At 42.4% G+C, this 21,420-nt stretch overlaps 1 protein-coding gene across 4 annotated transcripts in view; it reads right to left on the bottom strand.

Moving 5' to 3' along the window:
- The window catches only part of VEZT (vezatin, adherens junctions transmembrane protein), a 41,135-nt gene that overhangs the window by 6,039 nt on the left and 13,676 nt on the right, over positions 1–21,420 (bottom strand). For 3 of the 4 annotated variants that reach the window (XM_072146589.1, XM_072146591.1, XM_072146592.1), the window contains exons 4-8: positions 9,672–9,847; positions 5,948–6,229; positions 3,212–3,361; positions 2,017–2,164; positions 110–441 (exon numbers count right to left, since the gene is read on the bottom strand). In XM_072146589.1, coding sequence (XP_072002690.1) covers positions 110–441; positions 2,017–2,164; positions 3,212–3,361; positions 5,948–6,229; positions 9,672–9,847 — 1,088 coding nt within the window. The remainder of the gene's footprint in view (positions 1–109; positions 442–2,016; positions 2,165–3,211; positions 3,362–5,947; positions 6,230–9,671; positions 9,848–21,420) is intronic. The other variant, XM_072146590.1, reaches the window with a different exon arrangement.

The raw sequence follows: 21,420 nt of genomic DNA, 5'->3' as shown, positions 1-21,420 counted from the left end.
GTATTATATTCTTGCATGTGCTACGGTCTACCTTGCAGAGAACCTATATTGTGCCTGGCAGATTCTGTTTGTAGTATAGCTAATACAGAGCATTGTAAGAATGACTTACTCATTGAGTAGAGCCTTCAGGTGTAGCTGCAGGCTGCGGACAGCTCCATGAAGACTGTTCAGTTCTCCAGTCTCCTTCTTCTTCCTCATTGAACGGTCAGAACCAGACTGATGTTGTGTTTCAAAGTAACGGTAAAATTCATAACTGCGCCTCAGTTCTCCCAAACAGGCGGCTTGAGTATGAGGTAGATCCTGTGCCACATCACACCAGATGTAGTGTGGAAGCATCTCTAGGCCAGTAAGTGGACCTCTGCACGCATTCTCTGGAGAAAGCAGTAGAGCTAGGCGTCGAAAGAATTCAGAACTCTGTCCAATCCAGAGCTGGAAAAGGACCTGTCAAACAGGTAATAATTATAGTAAATATTGCTATAATGTGCTACATAGTAAATTTGCTATAATGTGAAAAAATGTATGTAAAACATGTATTACGCAAAGTAGAGGACTTCCAAAAGGCTGTAACTGGATCTGTCTAAAAAGTATAAATTGCTACACCTATGCTGTATATTTAGATTAATTTACTTTTTAACAGAAGACCTGTCACCAATGTTTTAGTATATACTTCCACACACAAATAAGATGTTTGGAGTGTTTTCTCTTCTACGCATTATTTCATCTAGAATTTTATGAATAAGTAGACAACATTCAGTTGGGGATGTGTCCTTGCTGAATTTTACTGACCAATCAGGGCTGCACGGGTCACAATTTGAACCTATCATCAGAATCACACATTTTCATCCAATGGCAGGTTCTCTTAGAACTAATTTCCAATCTGCTTTTACCTCTAACATTACTGCTTCCACTGACTTAAAAGTACACAAAATTATACCAGGCTCCCTGCCAGCAAACTGCATGGAGCTTTGGGGGAATCCGAGTCCTTGTGTCGTCATCATTATTATCTCCTCTCTGCTTTGCTACAATTTCCTCTATCCTCCGTCCCGTTTAGATTGTTTTTGTTTATTACGCCATGTATTATTAAAAAGAGCTGGTCGCTTGCTTGATCAGATTCTCCTATTCATGTTTCACTATAGGCTGCGACCCGAACACCTGCCAAACTTGTGGGCTTCTTACTCTCTTTGTTCCATTATTTGCAATTTTCAATAAAGTTTAATGAACCATAAAACTTTAATCCAAAAAAAATGACAAAAAAAGCATATTTTTTCAAATTTGTAGTAATATATCAGCTAATATGTAATTAATAAAACTATCATATCATGTTAAAGTCTAACTTTTTATGAAAAAAAAAAAAACAACAGAGGAAAAATTGTTTTGATATGTAAAGCTTTTCCAAAGATATCGTCATTTAAAGAAGTGCATAGCAGAATGTCAAAAATGTACCTGGACATTCAGGCACCAATAACCCAGACACAAAAGGGGCTTTAAAAAAAAACCATAGATCTGAACTACAAAGGATATTAGAAAACGGCATTATGTTTTACAGGCAGTCCCCGGGTTACGTACAAGATAGGTTCCATATGTTTGTTCTTAAGTTGAATTTGTATGCAAGTCAAAACTGTATATTTTATAATTGTAATTCCAGACAAAAATTTTTTTTTGCCCAAGTGACAATTAGAGTTTAAAATTTTTTGGCTGTAATGGGACCAAGGATTATCAATAAAGCTTTATAACAGACAGTTTAAAGCTGATAATTGCAGTCTGGGACTATAGTAAAAGCATCCAGAGAGCTAAGTTGGGTGTCCTTAAATAGGGGACTGTCTGTATTATATAATAAACAAAAATTAGATAAAACTGTAAATACCAAAAACAGCCCTGCTATTTACAATCACCCCTTGTTTTATTCTGGCAATGAAGCACAGGGTACAATATAGGAGGGTACTTGCCTTTTATTGCAAGTATAAAAATCACTTATAAATAACATAAAAGCACAAGGAAATACATAATGAACATTACCTTTAATGCAGGAAGGCTGAAGCCATCTGTTAGATTATGCGCTTCTTCCTCAGAAACCTGCTCTTCACTTAATCCCAGTCCCAGGTCTTTCAAGGGGACAACACAGATGTAGTTAGTCACATTGTCTATCTCAGAGTTTAAGGGATAAGTTTAGTCAGAGTTAAGGAAATCTGAAACAGTTAAAGAAGGTTAAAAACAAGTATAAAAGAAACGGTTACTCTACATGATTACTTCTGACATCCTTATAGACATTTGAAGTTGCACTTATTATTGTAAAATGTTGCAAAAATGTTAAAAGTAATAATCTGAAATTGTGATAAATCGCAACGAAAAACCACCTAGTTCTATATCGCCCATTAGATGCTGGAAAAATTAGGAGTGTCCCAGTGGGCATGTGCGCCCCATACCATACTGTAGATAATCTCTCAGTATGGTATGGTCATATCCAAGGACATTTATGGGAAATTATCTTCACACTGGTACATGTTTTTTTTAAGAACAGGCAAATGACGAAATGTTTACATTTCAGCTAAATTAAACTAAACGTGAATGCCCAGATCAGAATAACCCTTTTAAAGGATATGTGCTAAACAGATATTTCAGGCAAAACTTAGGTTTTGGGTAATAAAGGATAAATTTAAAGGATCTACCACGAGCATGAAGAAATATAAACCATGCACACTGCCATATAGGTGTCTGCCACCGTTTGCAGGATCTGCTATTCTTTTAGCTTCTTGTGTCCTGCTTTATTTACAAAAAAAAGGCTATAAAATATGCAAATCAGCCACAGGGGCTAAAGGTGGCTCATAGGTGTTGATGGAGCCCAGAGCCCCTCAGGCTTATATGCATCATTTTTAAAGTCTTAAAAATCCCAAAGGCATAAGAAGTCGAAAGAAGAGCTGATCCTACCATAGGGGGTAGACACCAGTATGTCAGTGTGCTTGGTTTACAAGCCTACACCCTGGTGGTAGATGTCATTTAACTGAATGAAGTGAGTGAAGCACTTGTTTCCATTCACATGCTGCAAACTACGACATAATAAAACTTAAACTGTATACAAATGTATCCAGTCTAGATAATACTCAGTGTGTAAAACATACAAATCTCACTTTTGGTTTGTGTCGATATGTAATTTTGGTGATGTATACAGGAATCTTCACATACCCGCTCCTTGTATAACATAGGTAAAGGATATCTTTTCAGCATGTACAATGTAGCAAGCCTTGAAACTCTGAAGTTAGTTCTGACGGCCCGGTAGACAGCTTTCCGCAAACCAAGGAGGTGCTGGCTAGCATGTTTTCCAGCCTTATCATATGGGCAAGCAGCACTGACCCTGTCAAGCAAACTTGAAAAGTAAAATGTGATACATCTGTACAGATGTCCCAAACCACATAAAATACACATTCCACACAGACAAAAACGATGGATATGACTAGAACATAGTGGGTGAGGGTTACAGTCAACCCCTTAACGAACAGGCCCGTTTTATTGCATTTTCATTTTTCACTCCCCACATTCAAATATCTATAACTTTTTTCTTCTTCCCATGTTTGGAGCTTTACGAGGGCTTGTTTTCTGTGTAAAAATTGCACTTCACAGTGACGGTATTTAATTTCCCATGGCGTGTACTGGTTATCAAGAAGAAGATTTCAAATGCAGTGAATCGGGTCAGTACAATCATGTGGATAATAAATTTATATAAGTTTTAAAAAATGTAAACCTTCTGTACTTTTTTGTAAAATAAATAAATAAATAAAAATTTCGCGATCTTCTGGTGCTAATAACTTAATCATACTTCGGTTCAAGGAGATGTGAGACATGTCATGTTTTGCAAGATTACATGAGACTTTCATTGCTACTATTTTGAGGACTTTTGATCACGGTTACATTTTTGAATATGTTTCAAAAAGATGAAAAAGTGTCGTTTTGGACATTTGCGATCTACCTTCTGTTAAGGGGTTAAATGCAGGGAATAATTGTTGTCATGTTTTGATAGCACAGACATTTTGGCACGCGGTGATACCTAACATGTTTATGATTTTTACTGTTTATTTATATCAGTTCTAAAAGAGGGGTGATTAGAATTTTTTTGTTATTTTTTTTTACTTTTTTAATTTTGGGGGGGGGGGGGTGTCTTTTTTTTTTTTTTTTTTAAACGTTGTCTGCTTAATCCTAGTACCGTACATGGGGATTTTACTGATCATTTATCACAAAGTGCCACTGGCACATATAATAAGAGGCCAGAAAACATACAGCCTCAGGTCTTACAAAAAACCAAGACTATCATGGAGACTGATCGTCGTTTCCTGATGACGTCACAGGGAAAGAAGATCCAAGCCAATATGGCGGCACCCAAACGCTGCCAGCTTTTTACCAATGCCGGCAGCTTTGCTAGGGACGTGCGATCGGGTGTGCTGGTGGGCGTTTGCTGCAATATGCAGCAAATGTTAACCTTCTATGGAGAGGGCTTAGCCAGAGAGCCCTCTCCATACACCAGCAGTCAACGTGTGACTTTCCCACATTGGTAAGGGGTTAATATCATATCATTCCTATACCTGTTCTTTTTAGAAAAAAAAAAAAGATAGACTCTCAGCTCTTTTATTATAGTATCTGATGCGTCACTAATACACAGCTATAAACTGAATACTTTTTACCTAAATTTTTAAAAGTTCTACATTTCTCATGCTGAATTCACTGGAAGCTTTACAGATGATCCATCCATGTACAGGAAAGGCATTTTTTAAGAGGGACTACAATCTTTATTTACAGAATCTACCATCAAAATCCATCAAGATAAATGAGGAGCACTTACTTATAGATCCAGGGAATGTGACTGTGGAATTGTTCTGTTATACATGTATTTGTTATCCATGCCCTACTTTCAACTAAATGGAATGTGTTACCAGAGCTCCTAAATGCTGCAGATTCACAAATTGTTACAATGAGGAGTCACCCATTCCCCTACTCTCTCCCTTTTTAATCTAGCAGCAGCAGAAAGGGCAGGGGGAGGGAAACCACTCTGCTCATTGTAACAGCCCCAGAAGCTACAACACTCGGGGGCTCTGGAAACACCAAACAGAGCCATTCTGGCTCATTAGAATAATAATAAAAGTTGATGCCAGTTTTCTGGCATAGAAGCACTAAATAAATTGAAATTTCTGCACACTGCAAGAAATTGTGATTATGTGGGCATGAAGGGGCATGGCCACTGGCAGATCGGGCAGGACCCACAATGTGAGGTTCGCTTGTGTGATACCCAGCTCCTAGAAGGGCAATACTAATATACATGACATTTATTCTAGTATTCTTCAGGGGATAAAAAGAGGATGGAGGATGTACATATAACACAAATAAAGATATAGGCCTTCAATTCTTTATTTAAAGGAAATCTGCCATCAAAATCCATCATGATAAACCAGGGGCATTTACTCATAGATCCTGTGAGTACTGTGTACTGTGGTAATCTTCTTATATTTGTTATCCATGGCCTCCTTCCTTCTAAAATCAACTTTTAAATATGCTGAGCCCAGGGGGCTCCTGGCAGTCTTTTCAGAGCCCCTCATTGCTGCAGCATCACAGGCCGTTACAATGAGCAGAACATGTCCCCCCCCTGCTCTCTCTCTCTCTTCCCTCTGCATGTGTAAACTAGCAGCAGGAGAAAGTGCAGGGGGAGGGGAGACCTGTTCTGCTCATTGTGATAAGACTCACAAACCCCTCAGGCTCATTAGCATAAATTGTAAAGTTTATTTTAGAAGGAAGCCAAAGATAATGTCACCGTGCTTGGATCTATGATTATGTGTCCCAGGTTTATCATGATGGATTTTGATGGATGGTCTTCTTTAAAGGTTTACTCTTTATATTCAACTAAAACCATAGATGACCCTTTATACCAGTCATTACTGCACAATACTACCCACAATACTACACTCACAGGGTGAATCCTCGAGAGATGACTTCCGTCTCCTGAATCAGACGCAGAGATTTTCTCACAAGGTTAGTAAAGGCTCGGCTATTTGCAACAGTCATTTCCAACTGGTCACAGTATTTTCGCAGCCTGACCTGCAGCCTGGCAGCGCCCCATGTTCTCAGCACTCGATGGACGGCAAAAATGGCAAAGAAAAGAAGGCTGGGCCCCCATATTAACAAGGATGGAAAGTGCCAAGATTTCAGTGCAGCCATGGCACTAAGAAACGCAAACACGACAGACATCTCCCTGCAGAACGAGAAGAAAACATTCAGTCCTCGGCCTATTAAAGGGGTGTTCTGGCATCAGGATGCCGATGGCTTATCCTTTCATGAGTCCATCAATATGGGAAGTCCCACTGATAATCCTGTTCAGCACTTTGAAGGGGGCACAACACTGAGCGCTGTAGCCTCTTAATGTTTGTCTACATACCCTGCTTAAAAAGACGGACCCTCATGCCACAGCGCTCACACCAGCGCTACAAACCGCAGTCTGGAAAGATTAAGCAGAATTTGCATCCCCTGAATAAATATTGATGGCATGTCCCAAGGACAGACTGTCAATATCCAGATGCCAAAAACCCTTTTGGCAATAACATACATACAGTGGGGGGAAAATATTTAGTCAGCCACCAATTGTGAAAGTTCTCCCACTTAAAAAGATGAAAGAGGCCTGTAATTGCCATCCTAGGCAGAACCTCAACTTTGAGAGACACAATGTGAAAACAGATTTTGTGTTACATTGTCGGATTTTGAAAGAATTTATTTGCAAATTAAGGTGGAAAATAAGTATTTCGTCACCTACAAACAAGCAAAACATCTGTAACTACTTCTTTAAGAGGCTCATATCCCCCCACACATTTCAAAAAACATGAGGTAAAGTGGCCAACCCCTTTAAGCCAGTACATATCCGGTCTGAAGTTTGGTAGAGAGCATTTGGATATTCCAGGAGAGTACTGGGAGAATGGCATATAGTCAGATAAAACCAAAGTAGAAATGTTTGGTAGAGGCACAACTCATTGGGGCAAATTTACTTACCTGGTCCTGTCGCGATCCCCGATTCAGACGGTCTGACGAGGATGAAGTCCCATGTGATTCATGAAGATCGTGCGCCCGAGTTCCTGCATCCGTCGCTTCCCCACGAGGTCCGCCAGAGTTCACCTTCTTCTTCCAAGTGCTTGTAAGTGCATGTCTTGCGACACAATTCTAAATGTCAAATCTTGCGTGTTTTCCGAATCCGTCGGTTGTCTGATGGCCACACCCCCGATTTCTGTTGCGTGCAAGCTGGCGCCGATGCGTCAAAATCCGATTGCGTGCAAAACGGAAATCGTCAGGAAACCTGATGAAAATGCCCTCCGCGGACCCTTAGTAAATGAGCCCCATTGTGTTTGGAGCAGAGTGAATGCGGCGTTGCACACCTACTGTGAAGCATGGGGGTGGCAACATCACGATGAGGGGCTGTTTCTATGCAAAGGGACCAGGATGACTGATCCATGTACATGAAAGAATGAGTGGGGTCATACATTGCGAGATTTTGAGTGAAAAACTCAAGGCCATCGTAGATGAAACATGGCTGGGTCTTGAAGCATGACAATGATCCCAAGGGCACTGCCAGGGCAGCAAAGGAGTGGCTTCATAAGAAGCATTTCAAGGTCCTGGAATGGCCTATCCAGTCTCCAGATCTCAACCTCATAGAAAACTTTGCAGGGAGTTGGAAGTCTGTGTTACCCAGAAATAGCCCCAAAACATCACTGCTCTAGAGGAGATCTACATGGAGGAATGGGCCAACATACCAGCAACAGTGTGCGCCAACCTTATGAAGACTTACAGGAAACATTTGACCTCTGTCATTGTCAATGGATATTTAACAAAGCGTCGAGATGAACTTTTGTTATTAACCAAATCCAAATTTCCCACTGTAATTTCTGTCATTTTCTGGATTTGTTTTCGCATTGTGTCTCCCATAGAGGTCTTCCTATGATGTCACTTACATGCCTCTCATCTTTTAAAGTGGGAGAAATATATTATAACAGATATGTTTAGACCGCAACTTATATGTACAGAAAATTGTGATGTACAAATAATTTTTATCACATTCGCTGAATGGATGTGGAGTAACATGATACCTGGCGTACAAGTATGCGCAGCAGGCAAACTTTACCTCACTTTGCCTTCAGATTTGTCTACTACAGTAAGCGAGAGGGAAGGAAGCCCCGCACCGGCCCAGTCCTCCACCGCCCGTTCCCTGTTCAGGCCCCCTTCCCAAAAAAGGAAAAAAAAAAAAAAAAAATCACAATTGCTGGCAGTTCGCTTGCAATTGCGATTATTTCAGGGTTCCTACGCCAGTTTTCTGGCAAAGAAACCCTGCTAAATCTCCCTGTCTAACTGCCTCTATTTCTCTCACTGTAATGACTTTTTTGCAGTCTTAACCTCTATTAATACCATACAAGTTGTAATCTTGAAGTGTCCACATCAGGCTCCCATCTTTGTGGAACCATGTCAGCGAATGACATCCTGTGATGAACCTCTAACCTGAGGAGGGAGAAGGTGCATCCGAACTCTCATTATACAAGTATCTTAATGGCTTTATTTGCACTCGGATAATTGACCACAGTCTTTATCTATGGATGCTGACTGTGTGAGGCTGTTGTAGTATACATTGAATTATTCCAGTTTGAAAAGGGCAGGGAAAAGGTTGTTTTGTTCCTAGCATTTATGTGATATCCATTTGTGGTTTCACGACCACAAAAACACAATAATCACCACATAAAATATTACCTTTGAAACACTGTATCAATAACTACTTAAAATGACAAAGTGCCACTTAAAGGACACCTGTCATCAGGTCTGTGTCACTTGTCCTGTCACCACTACATGTTGGAGCAGCTCATGAGGATTCCATCAAAGCCTTAATCTAGTCAATTCATACATTAATCATTTCAAAATCATCTTTTCTTTATTATGTAAATGGGGCTGGTCACATGGTCAGAGGCAGTGATGTCACCCCTGTTGCCCCTCACCTCTTCCCCCCCGTGCTCATGTCTGTGTGTAATGTATAGTAAAGCATAGTTAGTGTCTGTGCTGCATCTGCTGACATGCTCTCCCTCCTAATACACAGAGACACAGACATCAGCTACACAAGTACCTGACATGTTCTGCTATAACATGGCTGCCTGGAGCTGCTGTATCTCTCCTATACACACACAGGCTGCAGGGGGTGTGGCTGCCAGCACCAGGAAGCACATCATTATACAGCCTCACATCATTATACAGGCTGTCACTCAAGCACTGGGGGCACTCCTGAACTAGCTGGACAGCTTGAATATGCTAATGACTCATTGGACATTTCACAGGTCATTTGCATACAGCTTTAGGACCTCATTGCTTATAATTACAGGCATGTAGAGGGACAATGAAGGGATAGAGGCAATGCTTTCTGATGGCAGTTTATAAAAATATTTAGTTTAGGGGGTTATTTTGCTTGACAGGTTCTCTTTAAAGAAGTATTAGAATTTCATTACAGAAAGATCCCTGCTTACAAAAACAAAATAACAGCAAGCAGAGATCATGAAAAGCATATAAAGTAAATAATATACATTGTATACAACTGTTATTATGTAAGATTTAACCTGTTCTTTACGCAATTTCAATAACATATAATGAATTGGCCGAAACCATTTGGTGGACCATACCAAATATTAGGTGTTGCTAGGGAGACTAGGGATGGAAGATGGCGTTTCTGTTGATTCTGAGTCTGACCAGCAGACAGGATTCCCGGGTCAAGCAGCTCAATCAGCTCCACATCCTCCTGTATCAGGACTTCCTGCAGCAGGATTGCACGCAGGCTATCAAGTCGGAACCCAATATCCTAAAAGGGTGGAGAAGAGAAAACAGATGGACATTAACCCTTTGATGGAAATGTATCTTGTCAAATTTATATACCGTACATATTTCATTTTTATATTCAAACTAATAACCTATAGGAGTGCATAAAATTATCCATAAGGCCAAACCCTTCCTACAGAAGAATTAAGAAGCCAGTATTTCCATCTAGGTCAAACTCCACAAACCCCCAATGTACAAGCCAATAGTAAAGGGATGTCAACTACATAAATAATACCATCCTCTCTCAGAATAAAATAAAAAAAAAAAACTAAGCTCACGGTTAGGCACAATCTGAACCACTGCTGTAGACTGAGTTGCCTTAGAATTTTTAATAACAAATGTTAGGCTATAATACTCAGGCTCTTTTCGCCCAGGGCGAGCATACAGCTGCATGCTGAGGAGAGTATGGGTGAGCGCTGCTCCCCTCTCTGCTCTCCATGGGGAGGAGTGTAGCACAGCCCTACGTAAGGAAAAAGATAAGAGCATGCTCAACGTTACAGTAGGGAGGGCAATATGTCCATTCATATGGATGGACAGATTGCCCATTGAAATTAATGTGGCTGTATGCTACCCCTACTAAAAGGGTGCAGTACAGGTAGCATACAACAGAAAATATCCATTCATGTGAAAGAGGCTTCGTGTAATGCAGTATCCTCTTAAAGTGGTTGTCAAGGATTAGAAAAAATGTTTTTTAAAAAACACACAGGGGACGGGCCGCGGCTGGCTACACACAGGGGACGGGCCACGGCTGGCTACACACAGGGGACGGGCCGCGGCTGGCTACACACAGGGGACGGGCCGCGGCTGGCTACACACAGGGGACGGGCCGCGGCTCGCTACACACAGGGGACGGGCCGCGGCTCGCTACACACAGGGGACGGGCCGCGGCTCGCTACACACAGGGGACGGGCCGCGGCTCGCTACACACAGGGGACGGGCCGCGGCTGGCTACACACAGGGGACGGGCCGCGGCTCGCTACACACAGGGGACGGGCCGCGGCTCGCTACACACAGGGGACGGGCCGCGGCTCGCTACACACAGGGGACGGGCCGCGGCTCGCTACACACAGGGGACGGGCCGCGGCTCGCTACACACAGGGGACGGGCCGCGGCTCGCTACACACAGGGGACGGGCCGCGGCTCGCTACACACAGGGGACGGGCCGCGGCTCGCTACACACAGGGGACGGGGCGCAGCAAATGCATTTTCCGCCCTAGGCTTATACTCTGGTCAATAGGTTTTCCCAGATTTTTTTGTGGTAAAATTAGGCAACTTTTTTTTGGGGTTGCCTTATACTCAAGAATATATGGCACATAATCCCTCAGGCCAACAAGAAAGTGCCTATAAAATGCAATATACTCTGGCACGTCAGGGTATGATCTCGCTTTACCATATATACCAATAATTATGTGCGCTATGTGGTTGCAGTTTATGCCTTTTTGTACCTGGTCTATCTACAATACTTTAATTGCAGGTCACATCCTCTCTTTTCTATAGGCGAAGGTGTAAATGTCAGGTTCTTTATACCTGGGGACTCACTTGTCCTCTAATTTCTAACTATACTATAAAGTAAATCCTATTTAGAAAGATGGACCAAGAGAACAGACGCTACTAAGGGTACATTCACACAGCGGTATGCCCGCCGTGCCGTCTATGGGGACGTACATGCGGCCGCAAATTTGCGGCCGCATGTATGTCCCCGCAGACGGCCATGTGAATGTGCCCTGAAAGAAATATATTGAGTAATATAATATAAAAAATGTCATGTTTATTAAATACACTTATATGTACACTTATGTGCACTTATACATACAACATATGCTTTTGCTATGAAATCACCCATGTCTGTTATATGCTGTAAGTGCCGGGCAGAGAGCACATCAGAAGGTGTATAGTACATAGTTTTGAAAAGTGCATAGTGCAAAGCCTTAAAGGGGTATTCCAGGAATCAGCATAATTCATATGCAAATGCATACTCAAAATATAAGCTAATGCATACCTCCCAACTTTTCACAAATAGAAAGAGGGACATTAACCACGCCCTTGGCCACACCCCCTAGCCACACCCCCTTCTCGCTGTTCAGTGATTGTTTTCTTTCAAAGCTGAATTTTAAAAAGGTGATCACATAATTTTTGAAAGCCTCAGAGTGCGGTTACATGTACCACTAGCACTACATTTACAAATGCAACGCTAGTGTATTGGGCGCGTCTTGGCTCAATCGCATTTGCGTTTCCAATGAAAGCATGTGATCGCTAAGCAATCACATGGAAATGCAAATGAGATGGGGCCGAGGCATGCGCTCATGCGCTAGTGTTACGTGTGTAAACACTACCCTAGTGGTGCGTGTGACCGCACCTTGATGTGTATACATGCAATATGCAATAGTGTCCTTAAGAATGCCCACACGTGCCCATCTGCTTCTGGGCACCATCTGAATGTCGAGCAATAAGCTACATTCACACGATGTATGCCCGCTGTAACGTAGTATGGCGGGCATACACCGGCGCTGGGGAGAGGAGCAGGGGATGAGCACAGCTCCCCCCCGCCGCTCTCCATAGGGATTTACAGCGCCCGGCGCCGTATCACATAGAAAGATAGGACATGTCCCAACTTTCTATGGGCTACGGAACAGTATGGTGCCGCACGTGTGCTGTACCGTAATGCTCCCGTACAGGGCCGTGAGCCCATAGAAGTGTATGGGCGACGTATATCGGCCGTATATATGTCCCCCATACGTTCATGTGAATGCAGCCTCAGTCTGGTGTGGAGTTAGAGACATTAGTTTAATCCTGCATCATTAATGGCCCGTTTAATTTTTGCATTTTTCAATCCTGAGCTTTTTATATTTCTCCATGTACAGAGCTGTGTGATGGGATACCAAATTTGTAGGTTTTATAATGTTTTCATACATTTACAAAAATGAATCTTCTGGCGCTAAGAACTTTTTCATACTTCAGTGCACGTGGTTGTGGTTGGGGTAATTTTTTGCGAGATGAGATGCCATTTTCAATGCTACCATTTTTAGGACTGTAAGACCTTTTGATCACTTTTTATTACATCTTTAATATTTTGCAAAATGGCAAAAAAGTGGCATTTTTTGACTTGGACGCTATTTTCCGTTACAGAGTTAAACTCTGGGAATAACTGTTATTATATTTTGATAGATTGGACATTTTCGGACGCGGCGATACCTAATGTGTTCATGATTTTTACTGTTTATTTATATTTATATCAGTTCTAGGCAAAGAGGTGATTTGAATATTTATGGGCTTTGTTTATTTTATTTTTTTTACAATTTTTCAGATCATCAAGGGTACTTTAACCCTAGGTTGTCTGATTAATCCTACCATATACTGCTATACTACAGTATACTACATTATGGCAGTATATGGGGATTTTCCACATCATCTATTACTATGTGTAAATCGCACATTGTAATAGATCGGTTACAATCAGACAGGTGTGGAAATGCTTAGTAACCTGTGAACTTTCTGTCATGAAAGTTCACAGGTTATAGCGAGGGCGCAGGCGCCGCTGTCTGCATCTCCCTTATGCCCTCTTGGCATGGAGAAGGTGTGAGGAGCAAAATAATCGCAATGTCTGGCGATTTGCAAGGCGTTGCGATTATTTCAGGGCTTGTACGTCACAAAACTGACACACAAGACCTGATAAATGTCTTCTATCATACAGTCACTGACCTTACTCACTGATGGGAGTAGTTGTCCTCCCTGGTCCCTGCAGTGGAGATGGTCAGTGTAGAGTTGGCAGCGATGTGGTCTCTGTCTGTGCTGCCTCCCTCCCCCTCCACAGCTATCAGGAGCTGCAGAGGAGTCTCCTATGGCCGGGTCACCTCTCCTGCTGTGCCCCGTGATGACTGGAGACACAGGGAAAGCTCACACAGGGGAAAGAGGAGGAGGAGGGGGAACAAGCAGGAGCTGCAGAGGAGTCTCCTATGGCCGGGTCACCTCTCCTGCTGTGCCCCGTGATGACTGGAGACACAGGGAAAGCTCTCACAGGGGGGAGGAGGAGGAGGGGGAACAAGCAGGAGCTGCAGGTGAGTCTCCTATGGCCGGGTCCTGCTGTTTCCCTGGATGATACCTGCACTGACAGCTCTCACAGGGGGGAGGAGGAGGGGGAACAAGCAGGAGCTGCAGGGCAGTCACCTATGGCCGGGTCCTGCTGTGCCCGGTGCTGATACCTGCACTGACTCCGGACACGAGGCTCTCACAGGGGGGAGGCTCCGGCCCGGGGGAGGAGGAGGGGGAGTGCTGGGAGCTGTCAGCTCACTTCCTTGCAGCCGCGCTGCTCCAGAGCCCGTGTCTCTGCATCTACAGCAGTGTGTCCCGGGACCAGGAGACGGGACTTCGTCTCTTGGTCCGGGACAATGGCAGGAAAAGCGTGACTATCTCTCAACCGCCCGGGGCAGCGGGACATTGGTGTAAAACCGTGAATGTCACGCTGAAACCGGGACGGTTGGGAGGTATGGCTAATGTGTAATTAGTTGTTATTTAAAATTTTGCTCCCCTTAGCAGAAAAATGCTGATGACATAGACTGTGGTGGAGAATTAAAATGCTACTGGCCATTTAATCAGTCCGTTAATTTCCTCCGTGCGGTCCGTTGCAGAGCATACACAGGACAGAAGATGGCCGCTGGTCACATGTCCACATCACATGTCCTGCACCTGTCTGGGCAGGTCATGTGATCACCACTATGTTTGGCTGTAGTGGGTTGGTTGCAGTGCATCCAGTATGGCCAGTGTGTGGTGATGGCAGTTACACATCATTACTATGGTAACAGAGCAAGAAAACCTGTTACATCATCACTGGGAGCTGAGCCTGAGAGGTAGGAGGAGTTACTGAGAACTAAAGGATCATGGGACTTGTAGTTTCCAGTGGCGGCCATCTTAGTGATAACTCCACCTACTTTAGAGAGGACATAAAATGCTGTGAATCATAAAATCAAACTATTTAAGCTCCGTTTTGTGACTAATGACATTGAGTATTGTTGTACTCATTTATTTATATCATCATGGGTTTTTGTGTCAGACATTCATATTCCTGGAATACCCCTTTAAGTGCAAAAAGTGCAAGGAGCGCTCCTTAGGGGAGGTGCTGGGCAGCGCTCCTTCTAATGCGCTTCCCTACTACAGGAGGTCCCCTACTTAAGGACACCCGACTTACAGACAACCCCTAGTTAAAGACGGACCTCTCTGCCCACTGTGACCTCTGGTGAAGTTTTCTGGATGTTACTTTAGTCCCAGACTGCAATGATCAGCTGTAATGTTTCTGTAATGAAGCTTTATTGACAATACTTGGTCCCATTGCAGCAAAAAATTTAGAAACTTCAATTGTCACTGGGGCAAAAAAGATTTTTGTCTGGACCTACAATTATAATACAGGCGGTCCCCTACTTAAGAACACTCGACTTACAGGTGACCCCTAGTTACAAACGGACCCCTGGATATTGGTAATTTATTGTACTTTAGTCCTAGGCTACAATAATCAGCTATAACAGTAATCAAATGTGTCTGCAATGAAGCTTTAGTGTTAATATTGATTCTTATGACAACCCAACATTTTTAAAATCCAGTTGTCACAGAGACCAAAAAAGTTCTGGCTGGGATTACAACGATAAAATATACAGTTCCGACTTACATACAAATTCAACTTAAGAACAAACCTACAGACCCTATCTTGTATGTAACCCGGGGACTGCCTGTATACGGTTTTGACATACAAATTCAACTTAAGAACAAACCTTTGGAACCTATCTTGTAAGTAACCTGGGACTGCCTGTATTTGACTCCAGGTATACATTGCTATCTATTACTATGTATGCGCAGTATCATGGTTTCTGATATACTTTGCATGTTGCAAAGCCTAAAGTGCAAAAAATCACTTTGTAAAACTATGTACTATACGCCTTCTGATGTGCTTGCTGCCCAGCACTTATATGCTTTGAAATCACCCATGTTTGTTTAATGCTTTATTTTTAAGTATTAAAAACTAACACTTTTTGCTAATTATTTTTCATATTTCATATTGCCAGATTCGAGAGTAGAGCCTTAAAGTTAGTTTGGCTTCAGATAAATATTTTCTTGTTTCTGGTTAAGTTAAAAAAAATTTAAGCAAAAACTTTAAATTCCAGATCACTAAAAGATACAACATTTGACCTAAAGTATTTCTGCAGCATAATGGACACATTAAAAAGTACAATACACAGCATGTGAAGCAGTTTTTATAAATCATTGCTACTTAGTGGACGGTATAAAGCCTTGGTGGGCTAGTTGTGGGTGCTATTCATGTTTGCTTACACATATTTAATAAGGATATACTCCAGCCAAAACACTTTCCAGGGCAAAGCAGAACTAAGAAATGTACAGTCAACAACAGTGGACATAGTCAATTGAATCCCACAAACCAAAGCCATCAACGCCAGCTTCAGCCAGCAAGATCTGTGCCAAGGGTGAGCGGTCTATTCACTGCCAGGGTGTTTGCTTCTGTCATTGCTCAATGATGGTATTCATAAAGAAATTTCTTGACACTCATTCCATTTAAGGTAGAGACAGAACTCAGGCTTACCCGAATGTCTGGGATAAATGTAAACTAACCACCATTCCTATATTCTAGATCGTTCTCAATACCAACACCATCTCAAAGCTAGAAAAATTCTAATGACCAAACCAGAGCTTTTTTTTTTTTTGATTGTCAGCTCTTGCGAGTAGAGCCTCACACCTATTGTTTCATATGACCGTGCTATTATTAGGTACGGTCTTATTTTGTGTGTATGGAACCCATGATCTGCAAAGCGCTGTAGAATATACTGGTGCTGTATAAATATTATATTTATATAGAATATATAATATAGAATATTATATCAGTATACATAATATGTTTCCATTGTCAGCTCACTGCAAAAAAACAAAACAAAAACACAACCTATCTTAACTAAGCTAGTAATACACAGTGGCGCACCAGCCATGAGGCAAGTGGAGCCGCTTGCCTCAGGTAGCACCACTTGCAGCAAGATGGGGGTAGTGTCAGGGTCATAGTTATCTACTACAAAGGAGGACCTGCCACGTAAAATTGTTTCTCATACCCGATGTCAGGCTTAGTGATACTGCATTGAGAACCCACATACTAGGTTGCAACAAAAAGGTTGGGCGGTGGAATATCTCCTGAAATACAAATCTGATCCAAAACTAAAAAAAAATACATGTGCCAAATATCTATTCAAAAATCTATCCAATGATACCAAACACTGCCTCCTACCCCCATCTCCTTTGGCGTGGCAAAATCCTAAATGGGAACCCCATTTTTTTTTTTTATTGACAATTCAGATTCCGCAGGAAAAATTTCACTTCTGGTTACAAGTGAGTCCCCTCGCCTCTTACATATCAGAGAACTTGATTAATTTAAAGCACACCTGTCATCAGGTCTGTGTCACTAGTCCTGTCACCTCTACCTGTTAGAGCAGCTCACACGGATTCCATCCCAGCCTTTATCTAATCATTTAATACATTAATCATTGTAAAATAATCTTTTCTTTATTATGTTAATGAGGCTGGTCACATGGTCAGAGGCAGTGATGTCATACCTGTTACCCCTCCCCTCTCCTCCCCCTGCTCATGTCTGTGTGTAATGTATAGTAAAGCATTACTGGTGTGTGTGCTGTATCTGCTGACATGCTGCATCCTCCTAATACAGAGACACAGACATCAGCTACACAAGTACCTAACATGTTCTGCTATACACATGTGTGATACACAGACATCAGCTACACAAGTACCTGACATGTCCTGCTATATCATGGCTGCCTGGAGCTGATGTCTCTCTCCTACACACACAGGCTGCAGGGGGCGCCAGCACAACATCATTATACAGCCTCACAACATTATACAGGCTGTCAGTCAAGCACTGTGGGTGAGCGCCTCCAACTCATGAATATGGCGATTACAGCGCCATATTTTACCAGAATTGAAAAAGACCTATGGCACGGGTGCGAGAAGTGGCACTCAGAGCCCTCTCTGTGGGCACCCAGGCCGTTGCCCCAGCACAGTACTCTTGGCCTCCTCCTGCATTCCCAGCCACAACATATTCCTGGTCGTCTGAGACTGCAGTATATGAGAGGAGGTGTGGACAGGGCTGGGTATCTACTGTGAGCCTTTTGATTCTTCCTGTCAATGCTACAAAGATATTTCAAATTTCCCCTCCTTCTTTCAACGTATTGGTATCCTCAGTGTGCTTATACGATTTAAAGCTGAGACAGAGCAGATAAAAATAAGCTACTTCCTAAATTGCCATGTTGGCCCTTTGCAATAAACACTTGGGTTTTTATTGTAGTGTGGGCACTATGTATCTAAAAGGTTTGCTATCACTGACCTAGGGAATCCAAATATGCAATTAAAAAAATGGGGGTTCCAGTTTCATATTTTTAAGTTGGCCAGGTAGGTGGGGTGCGAAGTTTGGTATCATTGCATAGCTTTTTGAAAATATTTGACATGTATATTTTTAGTTTTTGGATCCCATGTGTACTTTGGGAGATATTCCACCACCTCCAACCTAATGTTACACCCGATATGTATACATTTTTTGAAAAACCATCAGTATATGCTTTGAATATTTGCAATTGAAATTTAACTATAATCTACATGACTTGACACAGATATAGATATTGGGGGAGATTTATCATTAGGCAGGATTTTGAGCAGTTGTCTATACTGGCAGGTTTCCAACAGACGGATTTATAGTCCGGTGTATGTCCAGTGTTAAATGCCTTCTGATGTGATCAGCTGTCTGTGCTCTATGTGAATAGACTGCACCAGTCACACGTATTGTTTAACATCTGCTCAATTTCTGCCTTTTTGCGATGTTTTTGCACAGGAAATTCTCAGATGCCTCAAACATAAAATTGAGCAAAAACTTCTTCCTGCAGTAGCAATAGACCCACATACACCACCTCCTATGTCAGTGGTGGCGAACATATGGCACGGGTGCCAGAGGTGGCACTCAGAGCCATTGCCCCAGGACAGAGTTCACCAAATAGGACCAAATCCACCAAATCTTCCTGCAGTCCCAGGCAAGAGATGCTTTATTTGAAATGCGATAATTATACACCAAGAAATTACATAGGACTAATGATAAATCTCCCCCGTTGACTTTCCCAACCTCAGTATGAAAAACCACAAAAATAGGTGGTACACAAGGACAAGAGACACTGAGCCAGCAAAACATCTGGCGCGATATATACAACATGACCCATAATCCCCCCCACCCAGCCGGTCGCAGCCAGCTATCCCCCATTGACCCCCCCCCCCCCCAGTCCGGTGTCTTTCCCATCTCATCGAGCAGCTGTCATAGGTTTAACCAGTATCTAGGTCCTATATGATGATGTCCCTTATATTACTAGATACTAGCTAATAGGTACAATAGTCCTTGCCTAATAGATAGTAATGCTCCTGACGGAAGGCCTGGGTGGTCTAACCATTGACCCCATATGCTTTCAAATTTTTTTACAGGCGGTCCCCTACTTAAGGACACCCGACCTTACAGACAACCCATAGTTACAGACGGACCCCTCTACCCACTGTGACCTCTGGTGAAGCTCTCCGAATGTTACTATAGTCCCAGACTGCATTGATCAGTTGTAAAGTGTCTGTAATGAAGTTTTATTAATAATCCTTGTTCCCATTACAGCAAAAAATTTTAAACTCCAATTGTCACTGGGGCAAAAGAAAAAAATTGTCTAAAACTTCAATTATAAAATATACAGTTTCGACTTGCATACAAATTCAAGTTAAGAACAAACCTCCGGACCCTATCTTGTACGTAACCCAGGGACTGCCTGAATTGCCTTTCGTTTCAGATAAACCCCATACTCCAAGCGAATAATATTGTTCATCCTATTTTTATATTCCCTAAGGGTGGGTGGTGTACGCCTGATCCAGTAAAACAATATTTCCTTGCGTGCCTGAAATAATGCCCTTTGGACCCCTATCATTGCAGAAGTGTCCTGCATCTGTTCAGGTAATATGCCCAGAAGACACAGTTTAAGGTCAGGCGCTATCTGAATTTGGAACACCTGATGTAGCAAGTCTAAAACCCCTTTCCAATAGTTCTCCAGCTCTCCACATTCCCAAAGCATGTGTAACAGATGCGCCTCAGACTGTTGACACCTTGGACAGTTAGAGTCAGCTCTTAACCCATATTTATGCAGTATGAGCGGAGTTCTGTAGACCCTGTAAATCATAAACAGTTGGGATATGCGTTGTCCCTCACTGGGAGACAGCAGGGGGAACACTTCCAAGGTGTTCCTCCATTCGTCATCACCTATGGGGCCCACATCCACCTCCCATTTACCACGAGAGCCATACAGGAACCGGTCCAGATATTTGCCCACCAGCCAGATATATACGAATGAGATCATACCAGCTGTATCTTCCCTCTCCAGTATATAGAATCAGTATGCTAGAACAGATAGGGATTTCTTCATCCCCAAATTGCGCATTCAACGCGTGGCGTAACTGCAAGTATTGGTAGAAATGTCTACTTGTAATACTTAAATCATCACCTATTTGCTCAAAAGATTTAAGTTTTCCTTCCTGCAATACTTGTGATATCAGTATTATCCCTTGTCTCATGGAGAAAAGCCCTCCAATCGGAATGTTTCCGGCAGATTAGGATTACGCCATAACGGACTGTGTTTTGTCAAACCGCCAAGTTGCGTAAGGTCCTTAAAGGTTTTCCATACCTTATTCATTAGTTGCAGCGTAGGGAGTGTTGTATTATGTGCCTTTTGGAAACCCGCCTCTAGAGCCATCGCCAGAACTGGGCATCTAGACCATCGGCAGATCAACTTGCCCGTAACTCCCCAACCTTCCTGTTTCCCCCATCCCTCAAAGTACTGTAGCTGGGAGCTTATGAAATACATCCAGGGATTTGGTAAGGCTAGTCCCCCTGCATATTTTGTTCTCTGGAGGTACTCGTAACGTATATGGGCAGATTTTTGTTTCCACACCAGGGCTCTAAAGATTGACAGAATATTTTGAAAGTATCGCTGTGGTATCCAAATTGGAGTGTTATGTATAATGTATAGAACTTGGGGCATAAAAATCATTTTAATTAAGTTCCCCCTGCCAATAGGAGACATAGGTAACTTACACCACGTGGTAGTCTTACTCCTAAGCCTAGCCAGGATGGGGTCTAAGTTGTTAGCTAAGTAGTCCATTGGTTTAGCCGTTACCTGTACTCCCAAATATTTAAAAGGAACTAACTACCTGTAATTGTGCCATTTCCTGCCTAATATCAGGGGCTCTCTCTGTAAGAGGCAGAAATGCTGACTTATTCCAGGTTTTTTTTTAAATATTATTGCAGTTTATATTATACTGCCAGTTAATAGAAATCTTTCCCATTCATAATGTGATCACACACAGGTAAAGTATGTTACAAGCAACAGTTCTAATAACATTGAATATGTAGTTACATAATAAAAAGACATGTCAAGGACATATCGAGTTAATCAAAGGACGAAAGGGTCGTAAGGGAACACAATTCTA

The sequence above is a fragment of the Engystomops pustulosus genome, chromosome 4, assembly GCF_040894005.1.
Source record: "Engystomops pustulosus chromosome 4, aEngPut4.maternal, whole genome shotgun sequence".
Classification (NCBI taxonomy): domain Eukaryota; kingdom Metazoa; phylum Chordata; class Amphibia; order Anura; family Leptodactylidae; genus Engystomops; species Engystomops pustulosus.
The sequence above is the reverse complement of the archived record's forward strand: the minus strand, read 5'-3'. Positions and strand labels throughout refer to the sequence as shown.